This window comes from Sebastes umbrosus, chromosome 15 (assembly GCF_015220745.1).
Source record: "Sebastes umbrosus isolate fSebUmb1 chromosome 15, fSebUmb1.pri, whole genome shotgun sequence".
NCBI classification, from domain to species: Eukaryota; Metazoa; Chordata; class Actinopteri; order Perciformes; family Sebastidae; genus Sebastes; species Sebastes umbrosus.
The window spans coordinates 9,756,933-9,779,079 of NC_051283.1; the positions used below are offsets into that span (position 1 = coordinate 9,756,933).

Here is a 22,147-nt window from a genome sequence, read left to right on the forward strand (position 1 = left end):
GACAGGCCAAACTGTAGCAATGAAGCCAAGTATTGTCTAGATATAATTGCATTCATGTCGTTTTCATCGCCTTTTTTCCTGCGGGCGCTAGAGCCGTCTCCATCAGGGCCCCTGGGCACCGGAGCAACCTGCCAACTCACTGTCCTCCTTTATATCTAGGGTTTGAGGGTTTTTCAAGGCCGACGCTGCTGATAGTTTTGGACTGAAGCTACTGAGAGTCAATAATTTGTGTGTGTCTCCTTTTCAGACTAGAAAGCCTAGTCCATGAACCATTAAAACTTCCCACTGAAGCACGGGAGAGTAATAATCTTAAATATCAAAGTGGTCATGTGTCTCCTCAAAATGTCACAAGCACCACTGAGCAGCAGATATCAGCCCTCTTATATGCAGGAATAAATAATCATAACTTCCTTTTTTGGCTTGATCTATAGGACTACACAGGGTCTGAAATTAGCACCCGCCAATGCGGGTAAATTGTCGGTAGTGGCAGGTGAAATTGTCAGGCCATCCACCACTTTGGCAAACAGGGGAAACGCAAAGGATGGGAGTACAGATTGGTTACCGTTGAGTATCAGTTCCTAGTTATCTAACTCCATGGTATTTCATAAGTCTGTGACTATCACTTCCTCTGTATTGATGCTTTCTGACAGTTACACATGAACAGTGACGCAATGGCATACGCACGCTGTATCATGTTTCAGTTTGTTTGGGATCGGAGCCATGGCAGAGAGAAAAAAACAAAAAACGCTCAAAAGCGTGGCGCTACTAAACCTGAGGGACGCACCCTGTTCTTTCCCTGACAATGCTACACTGTTAACATTAAAGCTGCATTTAAATCAGCAGGAGAAGAGTTAGTAACGTAACCTGTCGGTGGGCAGCACAGTCCTGCTTGGTTAAATAACGGAGCTACTAACATTAACAGAGATTCCATTCCAGTTACATTATGGTGTGTTCATGCTCTGCTCAGTAAAAATGAGAATTTGGCAAACTTTATCATGTGTTCAAATGTAATTTCGCAAAATGTTGTTTTTGGTGAGAAACTTGAATAAAGGAGATGTTTTCACCTGTTTAACTTCCTAACACTAGCTCTAAGCAGCTTATAATACATCATTAAAATTACTGATGCCAAGATTTTTTTTTTAATCAAAGCAAATATTTAAATAAAAATACAATAATTTACTTCATTTAAATTTTGTTTTTATACAAATAACCAAGATGGATGACAATAACAAAGTAAAGTACAGTACTGTGTACAGTAACCTCTCACCCTCAAAAAATAGGGCTCCCCCGGAAGCTACGGTGTAACTTAAACACTGGAATTTACCATGTATATATGTTTTTCTGTAAAATATTGTAGATCTGGTGTCATTCAATGATCTTGTTCCTTCATTTAGCGCATAGATTTCAAAAGTGGCAGATTAAATTTCTGAGTTGCAGACAAAAGAAATACCAGGCAGTTAAAACAGTTAATTGCAGACCCCGGTACTATATTAGAGTGATCAAGTGTGACAGAGAAGAAAGGTAATTTGGATGAGGGAATGGCAAATTGGGTGAATAGCAAGCAACTGGCAGCATAAGCAACTGGACATATCAAATCCCAAACCAAATAACAAGTCAGGAGGCTGGAGAAAAAAACATAAAGAAAACTACAGGCATCGTCCGTCTCAACTCATCATGGAGAGCCCGCTGTCGCTACGGAGATGGGTGCTAGACACGGGTAGCCAATCATGGGGCTGGGGAACATGGTATATGATGGCAGGGGAGAGAGAGGGGAGGTGGAGGGATGGAGACAAGGAGGGTGTTGGAGTCAGGGAGATGTGAGAGATGATGGTGACAATGACTGAGAGGTGAATGAATGTCTTTGTCACTGGGAACACTGAAATATTAATCTTGTGTGTGTGCGCGTGCATGTGTGTGCGCGTGCGTGTGTGTGTGTGTGTGTGTGTGTGTGTGTGTGTGTGTGTGTGTGTGTGTGTGTGTCGTGACCATGTTATTTCCACTGTTATAAAAAACACACTGCTCTTCCACCATCACCACACACACACTGACAAAAACAGACATGTTGAGGATGGAAAAACAACTGCAACATTTTGAACCACTGCATGTGTGTGTTGGGTTTGTTTATGTTTGTTTTACCTGCTATCTGGCTCGATACATCTCCTTTTGGCTCTTTAGGGAGGGATCCATCTGTAGAAACACACACACACACACACACAAAATATATTAGCAACATAGAAAAAGAGCTGATTTCGCTTGTTGTTCTGAGCCAAAATGTCTACAAAAGCAAAATGAACAATGGAGGGGAGGATGAATAGGAATACACAACAAGCCAATGATGCTTTATCAACAGCGTGAAATAGGTTTTAATGCAATGCTGTTCAATTTATGGATCGTTGTGCCAAAACAAGGTATTGCATATCTAAATTATCCAACACTAGTCCCACTACTTTGTTGACGCATCACATCCAAAGCCAACCTTCCAAAATGACATCATCAAAATGCCATGATAAAAGCAAACTAGGAGACAACATGGCTAAGAGTCTACAGCCATGCTAGTAGCTCTCTGTGGCTGTACTTGGGCACTGTGGTGCTTTGAGCTAAATGCTATCATCCGCATGCTAACATGTTATTGTTAAGCAAGCAATTAATTTGCGATTAATCGCAATTAACTATGGACAATCATGCTATTAAATATTCTAATCCATTGACAGAACCCTAGTACCAACCATGTCACGTTAGCTTGTCGGGAAGAACGTTAAATAGCACCCCAAATTACGCTAAATGTTGGCGAGGACAAACTGGCAGGGCCATTTTCAAAGGGTCCCTTGACCTCTGACCTCAAGATGTGTGAATGAAAACTCTTGAGATGAACAGAGTGAAAGCTATCTTATTAGATAAAACAGATGTTGACAAACTGCATAATTTGCAGTTGAAAAAAGGTAATAAATTGCAATATATATTTTATCACAATACTCATAACATATTGCAAAATGTTTAAAATGGCAATAAGATCGTGTCCAAACTTAAGCGACGTGACAATATCGTGTCTCTGGTGATTCCCACCCCTAATGCTAACATTTGCTAATAAGCAAGTACAGCTGAAGATGATGGGAATGTCATTAATGTTGTAGGTATTTGGGTGATTAACCACAGTATAGATAAACAGTCGGGGAGGATCATTAGAGTCATAGTTCATCCTGAGGGTTGACATGAATGTCTACACCACCAATCCATCCAATAATTGTTGTAGCATTTCACTCCAAACCACACAAAAAAACGTTCAGGTTGCCATCAGTGCTGGCGTGGCGAGAAAATAAAAGTCTGTACATACTGCCAGAAATCTGGTGCATTGCTTTACAGCAAAAAAGGGGAAGCTGGTGCTGTTTGTCCAGCACAAACAGCAGCCTCTTCGGTTTTTGCATTATATAAGGCTGATGGAAAACACAACAACATTAGCTTGTTCAGTAAAACAAAAGGCCAAATAACAACATGAGCTTAGTCACAGGAAACAGAGTTTTATGAGAAACAAAGTCTTCATTTTCAGAAGTATGAGCATACTCTGCCACTGGGAGAAAAAGAAGATATAGCTCGTCTCAACCACTTCATCCTGCATTTATAATTATTATACCAACGTATCTGACAATTTCCCGTGTTCTTAAACAGCGTGTCCTGCTTACACTGGACCAGTGCATGCAGAAGTCATCTTATACCTCATGACCGAGGCCCACTAGTTTCTCAGCCGACGCAACAATGGGCCCGTTGATCCAGCCTATAGCCTGAGTGTGAGAGAGGCTGCTGCTGTGACTGAGAGGAAGATATGGTCAGTGTCATGTGCTGTCAACATGTAAACAGCCTGGACGCTCGACTGGCTGACTCAGTGACACATGCTCCCTCTGTTCTGACTCAGGCTTACTCCTTCCCGTTTAACCTCGTAGAGGGCGGAGAGAAGCTGCTGGTTGTACTGAATATGGGATCTGTACTGTCAGCTTTCCAACAATATGGACAAGGATATAGATAGATTTTTATATTTGTAGTTTACAGCACATGCAGTATATGAGTGATAGACTAAACGAACTATACAGATTTTTGAATTTGATTGTAAGATTATGTGCTTGCTTTGGGGAAACTGGCACACTAACAGAGCCTCATTTGTGACAAATTTAGCAGCTAATTGGCATAGGGATGCGCAGATACCGGATAGGATATCAGGGCCAATACTGATTCAAATAGCTGGATTGGATATCGGTGACATTAGGGCTAATCTACTCAATTAAATTCTATGTTTACATATTATATACACATTATATACTGGAATTTGAATTCCTGTTTAAGTTTTGACCAATTTGTTGCTGAATTAAAAAGGTTTACACTTGAATTGTAATTCCTATTAATTTTGAAGATTTTTTACCAAGTTTTTGGTGTACGATTTATTATTTTAATAATGAAGAACAATTCAATAAATTTATATCTATGTATTTCTTTGTTACATTTTGTTTTACAAAGTCAGGAAGGCAATGTTTAAGTCAAGCCTGATGTTCCCTTACACATAAAAGACTGATCCCAGTGACTTCCACACAGTGCGGCATACAGTTTATCAATTATAAACTGGTATCGGATCAGTACTCGGTATCGGCTGATACCCAAAGCCCAGATATCGCTATCGGTATCGGGACTGAAAAAGTCAGATCGGTCCATCCCCTAAACTGGCATCTAGAGATGTTGCAATGTCATTTTTTCCTTCCTTACTTGCCAAGTACCGATCCGGTTACAGTGCATTCAAAACAAAACAATATATATAAATATATATATATATATATATATATATATATATATACACATACACACACTGTATATATTAGGGATGGAAGGGTTCAGGTAAAAAATCGGAACTGTTTGGTTCGCTAGTCACGGTTTGGGTCGTGTATTAATTGTTCGGTTCATTTGAAATGGGTTATGACGCCGATTGTGTGCTTTTTTTCATGTAGAGTTTGGCTCCCATTTATTATCACACTACAAATGGGGAACAGCCTCACAGTTTTCAGTCAAAAGGGCATGCGCAGAAAAAACCCAGACTTCAAATAACGTTATCGGGGGGGTACTTCTCAGTTGGCACGGATGAAGTGACAAGTGCAGCTGTCAGTCAGTTTTGGAAATGGTGAGTGGACACGATAAAGTACAGTTAGAGGATCCACCAGCATCGTTTTGCTCTGCTGTATGAGAGTATTACAGATTTGGTGTTACTTATGACAATGACGGAAAGAAAGTGGTGGATAACACGGCGACTGTGTGTAAGCGCTGTGTAACACGTCTGTATTACGCTAGCGGCAATACTACAAATATGATGAACCATTTACGAAGGCATCACCCCAGTGTGGCCGTCGATAGCGCAAGAACAAGAGAGTCGAGTAGGAAAGAGCAACTCCTCCTCGCAGCATTTAAACAGCCTCTACAAACAGATTCAGACAGGGCAAAAAACATAACAGCATCGGGGAGGTTTATAGTGAAAGATATGCAGCCTAATGCAGTCGTGGAGGACGCTGGATTTCAGCACATGAGTAACGTAACGTTACTTGAGCCGCGCTATAATATTCTATAATATAAAACCTTAGCTAACTTAGTGTAGTTCTGGTTGAGCTAATGCTTCAATTTATGTTGATGGCTTTAGTCTATAATTACATCATATTTATATGAAAATAACAAAGCTGTATTTTTTGTTTGCACTAATTAATGTGGAAGACCTATTCTTTCACTTAAGATTTGACAATGAAGAATTGTTTATGTTCCTTATGTAAGCCATACTTTTGTTAAGGCAAACATTCGTTAACTTATTTTGCTAAATAAATGAAAAGCATGTTGAAATCAGAATATGATCTCCTCGTTGTAACATAAATGGACCGAACCAAACACCGTGACCCCAAAACCGTGATATGAACCAAACTGTGAATTTTGTGAACCGTTCCACCCCTAATATATATATATATATATATTTATATATAAATATATATATATATATATATATATATATGTATGTATGTATTTCCTGTATGGATATGATATGACTGATCTTTGTTGTGTGGCCTGGCTCAGGTTAAACCCTTTTGTAAAACATGAACAAATACATACAGAGAATGCGTGTCACAGGATATGACATAAATGCAACAGTATTGCTGCTACACACTAGAAATAGGGGGACTGTCCGTTAACTGGAGGGTCCAGGTTCAGATACCAGGAAGTATCTGCCATGCTAAAAACTTCTTATGTAACAGGCCATGACGTCTGCCCTTCAGAGGCAAGAGAAAAGAGTTTCCCTGAAAGGACCAATATTCCTGGATCACATTAAATCACCCTGCTGTTTCATTTTCTCGGCTAAATCAGTCTTTATGGTACAATAGTTCTCTATAGTGGCAACCGGTTCCCCTCTGTAGTGGCTGCTAGAGTAAACTATCTTGCTAGACAGCTATGATTTAGCAATATTTCGCTAGTGGCAATATACATTATTAATGAACATGTACACATACAACTACACAAGAGCAAACTTGCTGGCAACAACTTCCAATGCCACAGGGGCTCATGTTCATAAGGAGAAAGCTCTCACACACATAAACGTGGCACGGGAAGAGAAGCACAGAGATCTCAGGGGGGATTTTCTCTAAAGCTGTGTACCTGGGAGAAGTTAACAGAGAATGAATGGGATGAAGGAGAAAAGAAGGGGGGGAAAAAAGAGACAGACCAAACACCCACATACTTCACATATTTGCAATGCCAAAGATGTCCACTTAAGCCACAGTGTGCAACAATGTAATACCAGACTACAGTAGTGGTTGCCCACATCTTATCACAATCTAAACAATAAGAGTTGTCGCTGAGCCAGAAGTCAAACACGCATGGGCCAAAAAAAACACAGATACTATGAACGGAGGCTTTTCCTCTGAAATGTGGCCGTTGAAGCGCAGTGGGTTAATCCAACAACACACACACACAGACATGCATACACACACCGAGCCAACTTTGTTGCAGACCATAGTAGGATAAGCCCACCGCTGAAACGTCAGCCAAGCCATTCGGATAAACACATCACACACACACACATCTAACGGCCGTTGAGGAAATGACAAGGCAAAAAAATGCAACGGTCCCAAATCCCATAAAACATCCAAACTCCCACCTCTCCGAAACATGCAAACACTCTCAGATACAGTGAACTCACCTAGACCTCAGCGGTGTTGAACACTAGCTATACTGTATCCCTAAAAACTGAGCTCCCCTCCGCAGACAGCTCTCTCTTGTCCCGACACACACTGCTTCTGTCTCCGAGCCCACATTAACACAAGACCACCCTTTCTGTGGGCCCCTGCCTTTTCCCTTCTCGGCAGGCACACTCATCGTTTGACTCATACACAAATAGGAAAGACCCTCTTTCATTTAAACATACCTATTGTCTGGCTCATGCCGACTAAAAATGAGGCGTGAGGCACAAAAACAATGCCCTGCTGTCAGAGCTGTCTTGGAGAGTGTAGCGGTAGACACTACTGTAGGGGCCTAGTAAACATTTAAATGTCAAGGGCCGTGGACAACACATTTAACAATATATTACCTAAGGGATCACCCACGTGAGTGTATTTTTGTTTTCCCGACGCCGAGCTGAAGGTGTTTGAGATACCGATAGATTGAAACATGTAGGCTATGATGTCAACTTGTGAAACTCAAAATAGTTAAGTGGTAGGTAATACTGAACTCCAGGTGATAATGAAAGAGTTTTGTTGTTATCTTGGTCTCTGTTCATTGCTGTGGTATTTATGCACTGCACTTCCCAGAGATAATCTCTTAGTTAAACAAGGTGATCGGTACTGTGACGTCGCAGTCTGCCGATTTCTGTAGAAGCCCGGTTTTCTGCAGCTGGTGCTCCTTTCTTTGTTAGTTCAGCCATGAGGGTCAGCAGTGCTCTGCCAAATAGGTTATGTGTTATTAAATAGGTAGAGGTACAGGCAGAGACACAGTTTTGACCAGTTTGTTGCTGCATTAAAAAGGTTTGCACTTGAACTGTTATTCTCATAATTTTGAAGATTATTTACCAAGTTGCTGGTGTACAATTTATTATTTGAATAATAAATAACAATTCAGTAAAGTTATACCTATGTATTTTGTTTTACAACGTTAGGCAAGCAATGTTTAAGTCAAGCCTGATGTTGCCTTACACATCAAAGAATGATCCCAGTCACTTCCACACAGTGAGGCATACAGCTCATTAATCAAACACCGGTATGAGATCGGTACTCGGTATCAGCTGATACCCAAAGCCCAGGTATCGCTATCGGGACTGAAAAAGTCAGATCGGTGCATCTGCCAGATGTGACCAATCCACTTTAAATACATGTTGTCTGTCAGAGCCATTATATATAATTAGTGTTTCCGCTGGTTACAATCAGACAGTCATTATTAATTTTAACCTTACAACCAGCTTGTTGTTTGGTTTCGACAGTAACGGTGCTTGTATCTTTTTGTAACCCTGAAGGGATTCATTATTGTGAACCAGCTAGCCAGTTCTTCTTCATTCCAAACAAAGTTGAAACATTAAATACATCACTACCCGTACGCCAAAGTGCTTTCACCAGGAAATGCACAGCCAGCTGAATCACAGTCAATGATAGATAAATACATCATTAATCTTTAATAAAAAATTAAATCTATGATAGGAGCAGACTGAATATACAAAATGAGAAACTGTTCATGTAAGAGACAGTTTTTTGTTTGATAAAAAGGAGTAAATGGTGTAGAAAATAGTTTATCGATGCCAGGTTATCGATTTTCAGTTTAAAAGGAAAGAAATATGGGAACTAGGGTTGTCAATGGATTACAATATTCAATTGCAATTCATCGCATGATTGTCCATAGTTAATTGCGATTAATAACAAATTAATCAAAATGTCTTTATTTGTTAAAAATGTACCTTAAAGGGAAATTTGTCAAGTATTTAATACTCTTATCAACATGTGAGTGAGCAAATATGCTTGCTTTGTGCAAAACCCAATGGAAAAAATCCCATTGGCTTTTTGTTGAAGGAACCAGGACAATGCTATCCTTCTGGTTGGCCTACAAAAATACGTCATCACTAGGGGTGAATGGTTCACAAAATTCACAGTTCAGTTCATTTGGGGTCACGGTTTTCGGTGCGTTTCGGAACATTTATGTTACAGCGAGGAGGTCATGTTCTGATTTCAGCATGCTTTTCATTTATTTGGCAAAAATAAGTTAACAAATGTTTGCCTTAACAAAAGTATGGCTTACATAAGGAACATAAACACTTCTTCATTGTCAAATTTTAACTGAAAGAATAAGTCTTCTACAGTAGTTAGTGCAAACAAAAAAGGTAACTTTGTTATTTTCATATAAATACAATGTAATTATAGACTAAGGCCATCAACATAAATTGAAGCAATTGAAGGCTCAACCAGAACTATAATAATAATAAAAAGAACAGTATTACATATGTCTCAATTCCCTGATTATCAGCTCTTAATTGAAAGATTAGTTTTTCCACTCAAAAGTGCAGTAAGGAATACGGTTGGATTTCTGTGCCACTGTGTTATTTAAAAATAATTAATAAATATAAAACACATTGCAGGGATTGTGCTGCCAGAATTACTGTGTTGCTTAAGTGTCGGCGAGAGGGAATATTATAGCGCGGCTCAAGTAACGTTACATTAATCATATGCTGAAATCCAGCGTCCTCCACGACTGCATAAGGCTGCATATCTTTCACTAGAAACCTCCCCGATGCTGTAGATATGTTTTATGCCCTGTCTGAATCTGCATGTAGAGGCTGTTTAAATGCTGCGGGGAGAAGGCATCGCTGCTCTTTCCTACCCGAAGTGTTGCCACTAGCATAAACCACACGTGTTGCACAGTGCTCACACACAGTCGCCGTTTTATCCACCACTTTTTTTCCATCATTTTCATAGGTAACATTAAATCCGTAATGCTCCCATACAGCAGAGCAAAACGATGCTGGTGGATCCTCTAACTGTACTTTATCGTGTCCACTCGCCATTTCCTTAACTGACTGACAGCACTCGCCAATTCAACACATGCGCAGTAAAAATCTGGTCTGCACTTGGCGAAATTGAGCCAATAGCAACGTACGACCGCAGCTTCAGTAACACAGCGCATGTGTTAAACCCCATACCTCAAGACCCACGTCCGCCCGTGTCCCAGCCTCCTTCAATAGGCCTTGATTGCCAGTGTGACAATAAACGGGAGCCTAACTCTACATGAAAAAAATACACCATCGGCCTCATAACTTATTTCAAATGAACTGACCAATTCATACATATCCTGAACCGTGACAAGCAAACCGAACGGTTCAGATTTTTTACCTGAATTCTTCCATCCCTAGTCATCACTGGAGCAATCTATTTGAGTTTAGAAGGAAGCCACTACAGTTTATTTAATTAAACCAGTACTCTTCAGTCCTGATGCTCAAGATTGACATTTTTCCATCCAACCATGTTGTTATCTGCCCTCCCCTGGGATGTCAGGTGCAAAGGAGTACCTATTAGATACTGTAGCCAAGATGAAAAAAGCATGGTTCTGCCCTAAAGACCAGGACTAAAGGCCACTGCTTTTAAAAACTGTTCCTCATTTTGCCTGGGGACCTCTGGGACTCTTTCAAGGACCTCAGCGGTCCTTAGCCTTTGCTTTAAGGCACAAAAGGCCACTGACTGTGATGTTTACAGTGGATCAATATCTCTCGGTTACCGGCCCTTAGTAGGAGAAAAACAGGGTGAAAAGCAGTCAGAGGAAGAGGCAGAAAGAGAAAGTGAGCGAGATGGGGAGGGCAACAGTGAGATAGCAGTTTTGAATGCACTGGAGACCCAAAGAAAAAAAGGAGTACAATGGTCTTTCAGGACTTGTCCTACTTTGGTTCTGTCTCTCTCTGTCGCTTACAACTTTCAAAATAGGAGCACGGATCATTTCTGCAAATCTTTCACACTGATCCTAATCAATTGCAAGCTGATTCAATTCTATTACTGACCTCTTTCATTATCCAGTAGAAACTCTGTTAACACAGCTCGGCACACATCACTTCTCTCTTCATTATCTTTCCAAGGTCTCTCTCTCTCTCTCTCTCTCTTTCAATTTCTCTCTTCCACCTGCGCTGAATAGACTTCCTTATTTCCCTCTAACAGGACAATAAAATCATTCACTCACTCCAGGGCTTATTGTTTATGCTCCTCTAACAAGAATGCGTAAAGAAAATGGTTATCTGCACACGTGATTTCACAGCCACTTGCAGCCTTCGCACCCCGCCTTCCCATCCTCCCCCCCGCAACCTACCTCCTGTCTTCTCCTCCTTCTCCATGTTCTCTCCATTTACCTCTCTGTGCCCCCTCCTCCACTCTTTTCCCTCTCTCGTTCCAGCTTGTTTTAAGAAGACAGCAGCGGGGCGGCAAATTTTCCCCGAGCTCACACCAATTAGCTATCACGCCGGAGAAATTACCGAACGAGAGCACGACAGAAGAGAGGGGAAAGTGGGACAAGCTCCTTTTTATAAACACACAGAGAGGCAAGAGGTTTGCATATATACTGTATGTGTGTGTGTGTTTCACTTGTTCCTATGAGGTTTAAACAAGCCAAAAACTCTCATTTACACATCTGACAAACATCCTAATGCTTTAATTCCCTGGTTAATTGACTAACAGACTATATTTGACATTAATAAGTTATACTTTTAAATAACTTTTTTCCAACAGCGTAAAATAGTACTACTCAATGCTTTTCACTAGGGCTGGGACGATTCACCTATCTCCCGATTCGATACTATCAGGATACTGGGTGCTGATTCGATATGTATTGCGATTTTTAAGTATCATGATTCTACAAGTATTGCGATTCGATATTACAATTTTTGTTAACTTTTTTAACACTAAACTCATGGGAAAAAGATGAATCATACACTTCTAGGGACTTTTACTTTGGAAAATATCTAAATGAATACATTAAAATATTTGATTTTCAACATGTATGTAACTGTTTTCAAGCGACCCAAAAATCAAAGAGTAAAGACATTCCCCTCTCAAATTAGTGGTATTTTCTTATTAATTTATAAGGGGCATGTAATGTTTAAAAAAAAAAAAACTCTCCTACTTTTCACCGATCATTACTTCCTTTGACTGTTAATAACTTTCTCTGCTACATGAGCGAACTGTTTGGATTCGGTTTATTTTCGTAGATGGATTGAATGTAAAACTTTGCTTTTAATGCATCTCCAAATGCCTATGCGTATGATCCACCCTTCGACTCAATGGCCCAGATCAAGACCATAGGAACGGGTCATACCTGTTAGCTCTTATCAGCTGGCCTTTGATCTTATCTAGTCTGTATCAGGGCGGCAACCTGTGTGTCTGTTTGTCTGAGTGGGAAAGCTTCACTGATAGCACAGGCCTCTGGTTTACATATTGGTTTTGTTAGTAAAGACATAGCGTGGGTCAGACAGACAGGCATGGTAGCTGTTGTTACCATGGTGACAGACGAGCCGGTGGACATGAAAGCAAGATATAACATGCACCTATAGTATAGAACTTTACTATGTATATTTTCTTCTGAATTGCACCACTGCATACCCTAAAAAAAGTGGCCTTTTTGTCAGATATTGGGCCTCCATACTGTTATTGGTATCCATCGCACTATAGACGTAAGTATAACTGTCAAGTCCCAAGACAGTTGGTAAAGAACACATGGTCATATTTGTAGTTTTTTTTCACTTATTCTTTGATCAGATAGTTCCTGATTTAAATCAAAGTTTTGCAAATATTAAAGTTATGTTTTTGTATAGCTGCTTGTGTTTAGACAACATTTAAAGGAATAGAATGCTCCAGGGATGACGTATTTTTGTAGGCCAACCAGGAAGTTAGCATCGTCCTGGGTTTCCTCGACAAAAAGCCAATGGGATTTTTCCATTGGGTTTTGGATTATTGCAGTAACCAAGCTCTGTGGCAAACACACATTTTTGATACTTACACATTTTGTTAAGCAAGATAATCTCCACTAATGAACACCACTTTTACTACTTTTGAAGCATGAATGCAATCGGCAGAAGTAAAAAGCTAAAGCTAGGCTATAAACAAACTACACAACGATTGCATGAGCGCGAGTATACACAACGAGGATGTAAAGGCGGACGAGTCGGCGTGATGACGTTTAGTAGTCTCATTTAGCCACTTGATAGCAACCACCTTTTTTAAGACACAAAGACTTCAAAATTCACGGGTGGAATATTTATTGATGTATTTTATATTGTAGAACAAAATGTTAAAATCTCTTCAGCTTGTGTTAACCACAGACCTTATTTCCGGCATCTAACTAAAAAACGATTCAAAAAACCCATTGACTTCCAGATGAAGGAACCGTATGTGCTAAAATGCTAACTCATTTCCGGGTTTTGGGACTCATTCCTGTAGCACTCCATCGCTCAACATTTTGGGATATAACCTTCTTCACTTTCTTGCTGAGACTTGCTGAGAAGATCGATACAACTCTTATATCTGTCCGTTAAAAATGGAGCTACTGCCAAGAAACGGTTAGCTTAGCTTAGCATAAAGACTGGAAGCAGTAGGAAACAGCTAGCCTGGCACTGTCCAAAGGTACCAAAATCCACCTATCAGCACTTCTAAAGTAGGGGTGTAAGAAATTAATGTAAATATAGAGTATCGCAATAAAATGGTTTGTGACACTGTATCGATTCTCAAAAACACAGTATCTATTTTTAATTCCTTTAATATTTGAGAGGGGTTTTGTAGAAAAACATGTTTATATCCTCTCTTTCTACCTCTACGACCACATACAACAACAGGCACACACACACACACAGTAATCCCAGAGAATAAACACCAGATTAGATTAGGTCAGCATGTGTAATCCAATGAACTCTCACCTAACATGCCCTAATGATGTTAGAGCTGACAACATCACACCATCACTCATTCACAAACCGGGCCAGGGACGTGTACTGCTGCCAAATAGCTCTGCTCTCAAACACATCATATAAGTATATTCTAGGGCTGTTAAAATTAATGTGATAACGCGTTGCACAAATCTGTTTTAACACCACTGATTTCTTTAATGCATTAACGCAACTTGCGGTTTTTAGGTTGTAGCGGGATCAGTTTTAAAGCTAGAGTAAAAATACTGGTATCATATGAAACTAGAAAATCTAAGGAATCCATTGGTACCAACCATGTCATACTAGCTTGGGGGCTAAATAATGCTCCAAATTTGCGCTAAATTTTGGAAAAACTGTCATTGCCATTTTCATAAGAGTCCCTTGACCTCTGACCTCAAGATATGTGAATGGAAATGGGTTCTATGGGTACCCACGAGTCTCCCCTTTACAGACATGCCCACTTTATGATAATCACATGCAGTTTTGGGCAAGTCATAGTCAAGTCAGCACACTGACACACTGACAGCTGTTGTTGCCTGTTGGGCTGCAGTTTGCCATGTTATGATTTGAGCATATTTTTTATGCTAAATGCAGTACCTGTGAGGGTTTCTGGACAATATTTGTCATTGTTTTGTGTTGTTAAATGATTTCTAATAATACATATATACATACATATACATAAAACAAGCATATATTTGCCCACTCCCATGTTGATAAGAGTATTGAATACTTGACAAATCTTCCTTTAAGGTCCATTTTGAACAGATAAAAAATGTGTGATTAATTTGCGATTAATCCAGATTAATTTAGACAATCATGCAATTAAATATTTTAATCGATTGCCAGCCCTAGTATATTCCTGTTTAAGTAAACAGATTTAAACCTACAGACGCCATATCTTCACTGAGGAGATCTGCAATCTGCTCACTAGATTATTACTAATATACTGACTTCAAAATACTGAATACTCAGCTATAGAGTTTATATATTAACATGTAGGCTATGTCTATGGCTATATTACTAAATCCATTTCTGTAATGACTTCATTGCAGCATAACTGGACATATAGGGACAATTTTACTCATGTCCCTTTTCAAATCACTGTCCTACCTCATTGGTAAGCCGTTACAGGCCACTCTTCACATTGCCATGTACGGCACATCCAGAGAGAGAGGCAAAACTTGTTTACACGCATCTGACTATCAGGGAAGTGAATGTTATTCCCTCTGAAATGCAATCTGGTGCTTTTTGTTCTGGTTCAGGGTTGTATTACTGTGGTGCTCCTTAGAGTTCACACTGACATCATACACGCTTCGGGCTACAAACAACTCCAGCGCTGCCATTCATTTCACTTCATGGCTTTTGATGGCTTCGCTCAACGTGTTCAGATTGAAAAATTACAGTGTTTAGTCTAGCCAGACATCTGCGGGCTGGGTTTTCCGACCATTTCTGCCGTGGACCCCGATATATGAGGTCAGAATATTTTTTTCGCTCTTTGTCTGTTACCATGGCAGTGCCGAAAAACTCAAATTTGTATCAGTGATTTTTTCCATTTGCATCAATAACCGTAGATACTCCTGGTCAATTCTCCCTTCATTGCGACTTTCAAGGTTTGATTTCTTCATTTAATCTCTGTCTGATTGGTTCCAACCACTAAACCCAGTGTGGTTCAGACAGTTACTGCCACCATGAGAAATGCACCTCTTGGCTCAACTCATGACATTAATTCGACAGCAGCACATTAAAAAATAAAACAAGACTAAGCAGGCAAGCCCAGACTTTGCACACAGGAATACATCATTGCAATGCCAAAGTAAACCTGACCCAGGTGACCAGTCCTTACAAGCCTGTGATACGATACACAGATCAGCAACAAAGGCCTTGAGCAAGATGATGTAGGCCATTGTGCCAGTTTGGCGTCATCAGGTTTACCACAGAAATGGTTAAACCAAAATGTTTCCAGGGAAAGTAAACTGAACACGGATGACCTTTCTGAGCAACACATGGCTTAATCCACCATTTAAAAAAGTGCTATAATTATTTGTTTTATGTTAACAATGGATTGCATGACTACCCACGTGAACGGGCTCGCAGGTAATATTAAATCCACAGAGAATTATCACTTGACTCTGCAGTTTTCCTCAGCTCAGCGGAGCATTAGCTCAATGTTAAGCTGTCCAGGACGCAACTTTACAGTTTTGGTTCACTCTCTCAACTCTCATAGCATCGTTTTTTTTGCTGCAGCAGACACCTCTATAAACCCACTGTGTGCACTACATGCTCAGCACCAACAGACAGACAAAGTTAGCGACTAGCTGGTGAACATAGTTATTGGAGACCAAAAACACAGCTAGACTTTCAAAGTCGTCAGATCGCAGTACTGTTAACATTTCAAAACTTGCTGTCTTGTAATCAAAAGTCTTGAAGTCATTTTGTCACGAAAACATACACGAAAAATACACAGTAAATGACGTGAAACCATACGCGAGACACATTGCTCATGTTGTTTTTGGTACATGTGTTTACAAAATAGCCCTAATTCCACTGGTACCACACTGTTTTTTACTATTTATTATACTTATTGTTAGAGGCGACCCTTCCTCCCCCAGGTTTCCCCTCAACCCGTGTCTCATGCTCTCATTGGCTGAAGCTCGTGACCGGAGTCCACAATAGATCCGGATATTTAGCATACTAGATATCTGAAATGTGTCTGCGAGGCATAGGCGAGCCTCTCGGCTCACGTCTTTGAGCAGCTCACACATGAAGCTTGAGCGCCTATGTGCGCGCGGCGAGCCAACGCCGATTTGCCTCTGATCAGGGGCTTTTGTCTGAGAGCGGAAAATCGGGGCTAAAGTCGTGTAGTGTGAACTAGGCATAAAAGAGTATTGAATATTGGACTTAAAGTACAGTTGTGGCTCAATGCTAATGATGCTACGTATTTGTTGGGTATGTAAAACAGCTAATTATTTGCTAACATGGAGGTTAAACCTAAAGTAGGAGCAGCTCAAGCAGTTGCTTTAATTCACTTTCCTTGGTCTGAGATTAGTAGCTTTTAGCATGTCTTTTGCTGTGACTGCGTTAGTCAAGTCTGAAAGTGGGACGGGTTCCAAAAGTTACACTAAGCTTTAAGGAGTGGGCAGTTTCTGTCATTTGGAATCAAGCATGTCTCAGCAGGCTACGTGCACTTATCCTGACCGAGAGACTGGCAACTCTGTGTTTGAATGCTAATGATTTACCACAACTTTGATCATACTGCCATGGCCTTCAACAGATGATAATTCAAACAAGGAAGAACAAAAAAATATCACAATCCTCCCACTCACACTGACCTCACAGCAGATTGGGGGGCGTTTGGCTTGCTTGGCTAGCTGTAATCTGCCTTTAAAATTTAATGTACCTGCACCTGTTATTAGGGATGAGACAGATTATGTGTTTACACAACTACTCATGGGAAATGAGAGCGATTTAAATTATTTACTCTCCACTAACCAGCTCATGTATTGAGCATATTTCTGCTATTTTCTCTGTATGACAGAGAGAAGTTGTTGTTAAGGATATAATGGTCTGAGCCACTAATGGTTGTGGCTGCACTGCTCATCTTGTTACCATGTGTTCAGTGTTGAATGTGTTCATTTTAAGGGATGAATGCCTTTCTAACTGAAACATCACATTTTTAATACCACAGTAAAGGGAACGGTTTGAGTGTTTTTCATCCCCATGTTTTAGCTTAATCTCCAGCCCTTTTCTAAAAAGCTTTTTACCCAGCCATCCATTTGCTTGTTGATTGAAGCTGCCTGGCTGAATAAAAGGCTGAAATCTCATAACCATCATCTTTCCCTCCAGCTGGCTTCCATTTATTATGTTCACTCCTCTCTTTTGCACAATAGTGCAGTTACTTAGAGGTGTGTGAGGTACCTGCTATTCTGCAGCTGAGCATGTGTGTACGAGTAAAAAAAAAAAAAGGCACTCGCTGTGGGTGCGGGTGTAGTACGCCGTGACCTTAACAATACAAAGACTGAGAAGACGAGATGGGGGAGACAGAGCCGGGGTCAGTGCGAACGGCAAATCACAGAAAGTGCTTGAGTTAGTGTGAAGAGCAATTCAAACAGAACAGCGGCTGCCTATCACGAAGCCCCTCGTACTGCGAACCACATGATGCCTGAGTGTCGAAAAGAGTTACCCCTGATTACTCAGCCTGAGCTTCTTAAAATGTGTCTTTCCAATGCACCGATTTCTGTTTTTTTTCTCTGCTCATTTATGATTTAAGTGATGGTGGAAACACGATTTTTTATTAAAATGATACTGACAAAGAAACTGTATTTAATGTGGATTTCTCACTCTTCTCATGGCCGATACCCAATCCGCCTAATAAAGTCAGCATCTGCACTGATACCGATTTAGTGAATCCTTGTCTATCTATCCCTTTAATATTTCTGGGTGAATTCGAAAATTGTGGACTACGTTTACAAGCACAAAATATTCAGTTTTTGCCCGTATTCCGAAAAAGACAAGATTCCTACTAAGCTGTTTACATGGCTAACGAAAATGAATATTCAACTAATATTCCTGTTTACTTGCAGCCGTGCATACTCCGATTAACGTAACTGGTGGTGGAATTGCTCGACCGTGTGACCACAACCTCCTTCAACCACCGTCTTGAAAAGGTCGGCGTTGTGATATTTCCACATATCCAAAAACCTGTTGATATCCTCATCTTTCATAATGTTTAAAAGTAGGTGTGTTTCTCCTTCTGACCAGAAATGTGGGCTTTTCTTTTGGGCATGCATCTCTGCAAACTGTCGGCTAGTTGGTTTGTGTACAACGTCTTTTCTGTCAACTCTCTCTCGTCCCCTAGTGTGTGTGAAATCTGACTCCTGCTTCTACTAGGTTGTCCGACTATGATAACACGTCGTTAATACGCCAAAATGAACTAAATGGGTTTTATTTCTATTAAAAAAAGCAAAACGGCGGTGGGGGCGGTGGGTAGGTAATGTAATCGGTGTGTGCCCGACCACCGAGAAACACCAGTAACCCCGACTATCACGGCAAGCCTAATCTGAAGGGAGCTTTCAGATAAAAATAAGACCTGATGCCGCCATCGGGTGCTATCAAGTTGCACTATGGGAAATGTAGGATTCAGTTTTTGGGGGTGTGGCTCATATTAGGGGCTAAAAGTCAGGGTATCTTTTTAAACTTTTTAAAATCTGTCTCTCACAAGCCCCCTCCAACTTCAACAAATACCATGTTTTGATACTCATTTAGCTGGCTGTTTCTCTATGATAACTGGTTCTGAACAACTGGTCAGGTAATTAAGTAAAAACATCTAAAAAAGAGAGAACAAACCGACCCTTCCATCATTCATTTGCATTGATCTATGGTGCACCAATCCTCTGTTTACTTCCATCCAGTAAACACGGGATGATGAAAGAAATCTGCTTTGTATAGCATTAGGCTTTAGCCTCTGCTCTGTGTCTGACTTGGCAGCTTTAAGCCTGGAGGAAACCTTTACTGAGGGAGCTCAATCAGTCTCCATCTCCTGGATCAATATCCATTAGTCTCAGTGTGTGTAAGTGTGTGTGTGTGTGTAGACCTCATCCTGGGTGAATGGGCCTGAGTCATAAATGCAATCTCTGGATCAGATTTCTCTCCTGCTTGTCTATTTCACTCTCTTTCTTGCAAAAACACACGTACACACCGATGCTCATTCAAAACATACAGACGAACCTTGTGAACGGCGTGTTGCAGCCTTTGAACATTCATTCATGAAGGCCCGGCAGTGTTTTTTCTTCCCACCGTGAATAATACCCTAACCCTACACTACCAACAAGTAACAACTGTATAATCAGCCTCTTAGTCACCAGTGTAGCCAAAGATATGTGTAGTGTGGAATAACTTGATGATTGACAACATGCCACAACAAAACTCCCCGTTTCAGAGCTCTGAGGCCTCAGTATTAATTCCAGTCTGGAAGACAGGGAAGAGAGACAGAGGGGGGGGGAACTCATTTTTTTTTATTAGTTGTCATTTTGCATTAGGACGGTGAGGGCCAACACGATGCAACAAGAATGAAGGAGGGAGGAAAACATGAAACAGACATTGGCGAATGAACACTCAGACAGCAGGCAGTCAGACAGAGAGTAGGGAAGAAAGCAAAGAGGGAGGACATGGGAAAGACAAAGAGACCAAATGCCAAAGGATGAAAAAAGAGATGAGGATGGAGCTGGGGATGAAGGAGGGGGAAAACATAGCCTGTGGCAAGACACTCAAACCTGTGCATGTCAAAACAAGATTCCCAGATCTATAAGGAGGAAGTTCATGAGCAAAACAAAGAGGAGGGGAGCCCAAACATGACACTCAAGCCTTCCAACCAGCTTATTGTACAAAGCCGTTGGTAAACTAACTTTACTGAAGTCTGAGTTTCTCTTGGAGCAAAGAGATCAGCACAGTTTCAGACGATTCACTTATCTCCCGATTCGATACTGTCACGATACTTAAGGGCCGATTCGATATGTATCGCGATTTTTAAGTATTGCGATTCTATATCGCCATTTTTGTTAACTTTTGTAACACTAGACCATGGGGAAAAAGTTGAATCATACACTTCTAGGGACTTTTACTTAGGAAAATATCAAAATTAATACAGCAGAGATGTTTGATTTTCAGCATGTATGTAGTCAGAGATGTCCTGAAGTCAAATATATCAGTCATTGTGAGGTATTACTTATTAAATCTTTTTCCAGCAACCCAAAAATCAAAGAATAAAGACATTTCCCTCAAAAATTAGTGGTATTTTCTGTAATGTTTTATACTTCTGGTGAATATAATCAAATTAATCTTATTTCCATATATGTATTTTGTATATAGTTCCCTTTGTTAACACCTTATTTTGAAAACCGGACGTAGTCACACATGTATACTACCGTTAACTTCGCCAAATCCGTCGCTAGCTCTCCCGTCAGCTCCGTTCTCTTTATACATCCATGGTCAGCTCCATCGTAGCCGTTTGAATGCATTTAACATAAATGTCAGTATATGGGTGCTCTACAGTTGTGGAGTCGGCCGATTTGACCACGGATATGCGAAATAACCATGCAAAATATTGCGATACTATGCTGTATCGATTTTTCCCCCGCCACTAATAATTGTAGTTAAGTGCCAGTGAGTCATGTTTAGCTTTAAGTACACAAAAATGTGGATCCCAATAAGATACACACGGTTATGCAACTGTGAAGATCAAGTTAAGATCGTGGTTAACATTAGCGATAGTTGAGGTTGGGTGAAGGCTGGTTGTGCTTAGAGTGAGTGTTTGAATGTAGACAGGATGTCAATTTCTGCCCATTACTGTGGCAATTAAGAGAATGCTTCAAGTACAGACTGACTTGATGCTCATTTGACAATCATTGTTAAAATATTCTTGTGATTTCTACGCCGGCAGGAGACAGTGACATGAAATGTTCATTCATGATCCTTCAAGTGTTTTTTTTTTGTCAAAAACAGACACAGATTTGTTTTCATTTTATCCACAATTTCTATTTTAGCAGCCCCACCACTGCTAGAAAAATTTAAGCGCGATGAAAACTAATCATCTGTGTCATTGCTTCTCTCAAACTAACAAATAAAATGAATATACGATTTAAGTGCTATACTGGTAAATAAAGAGCTATTTCTAAACTACAATCTAAAACTGCAGCAGATGGCCTTGTGGTAATAAGAAAAGGAGGCATATCCAAACGTTTTTAATTATGCAACAAATTAGCAACCGATCTGATTAACAATGAGGCAGAATGGCTGCAGCTGTGCACCATCAACAAAACATACAAAGTGTGGTTGCTTGCGAGTGAGTTACAGGATGCCTCTCGCCTCTCTCCCTAAAAGGAAGCCATCAAATCAGCTCAATACGGATACTGAACTTCCCTCTGTGGCTTATTATCTCGCTAGACACAAAACCACAGGAGCCAGAGGCTGGATGTCAATACTCTGCATTCTCCTCCTTGTTTCCACCCCCCAAACTGTACTTCAAAATATCACTTCTACCACAAAAGGTGCTACGCATGACAGTGCACTAGAGAACAGCTGGTGATTACACACAGTACATTACAACTCTCTGTTTTTCATCTTCTCTTGTATGCCACAGTTTCATATTTGAGTATCACACACTTATGTACATTTCAACAGGAGAAATTAACTTGCAACTACCACTACACTCAT

At 40.4% G+C, this 22,147-nt stretch overlaps 1 protein-coding gene across 9 annotated transcripts in view; it reads right to left on the minus strand.

The window, feature by feature from the left end:
* The window catches only part of LOC119503957 (triple functional domain protein), a 108,182-nt gene that overhangs the window by 82,167 nt on the left and 3,868 nt on the right, over positions 1 to 22,147 (minus strand). For 8 of the 9 annotated variants that reach the window (XM_037796026.1, XM_037796019.1, XM_037796021.1 and 5 more), the window contains exon 2: positions 2,137 to 2,187. In XM_037796026.1, the coding sequence (XP_037651954.1) occupies positions 2,137 to 2,187 (51 nt within the window). Of the gene's footprint in view, positions 1 to 2,136; positions 2,188 to 7,207; positions 7,230 to 22,147 lie in introns of those variants that run through there. The other variant, XM_037796022.1, reaches the window with a different exon arrangement.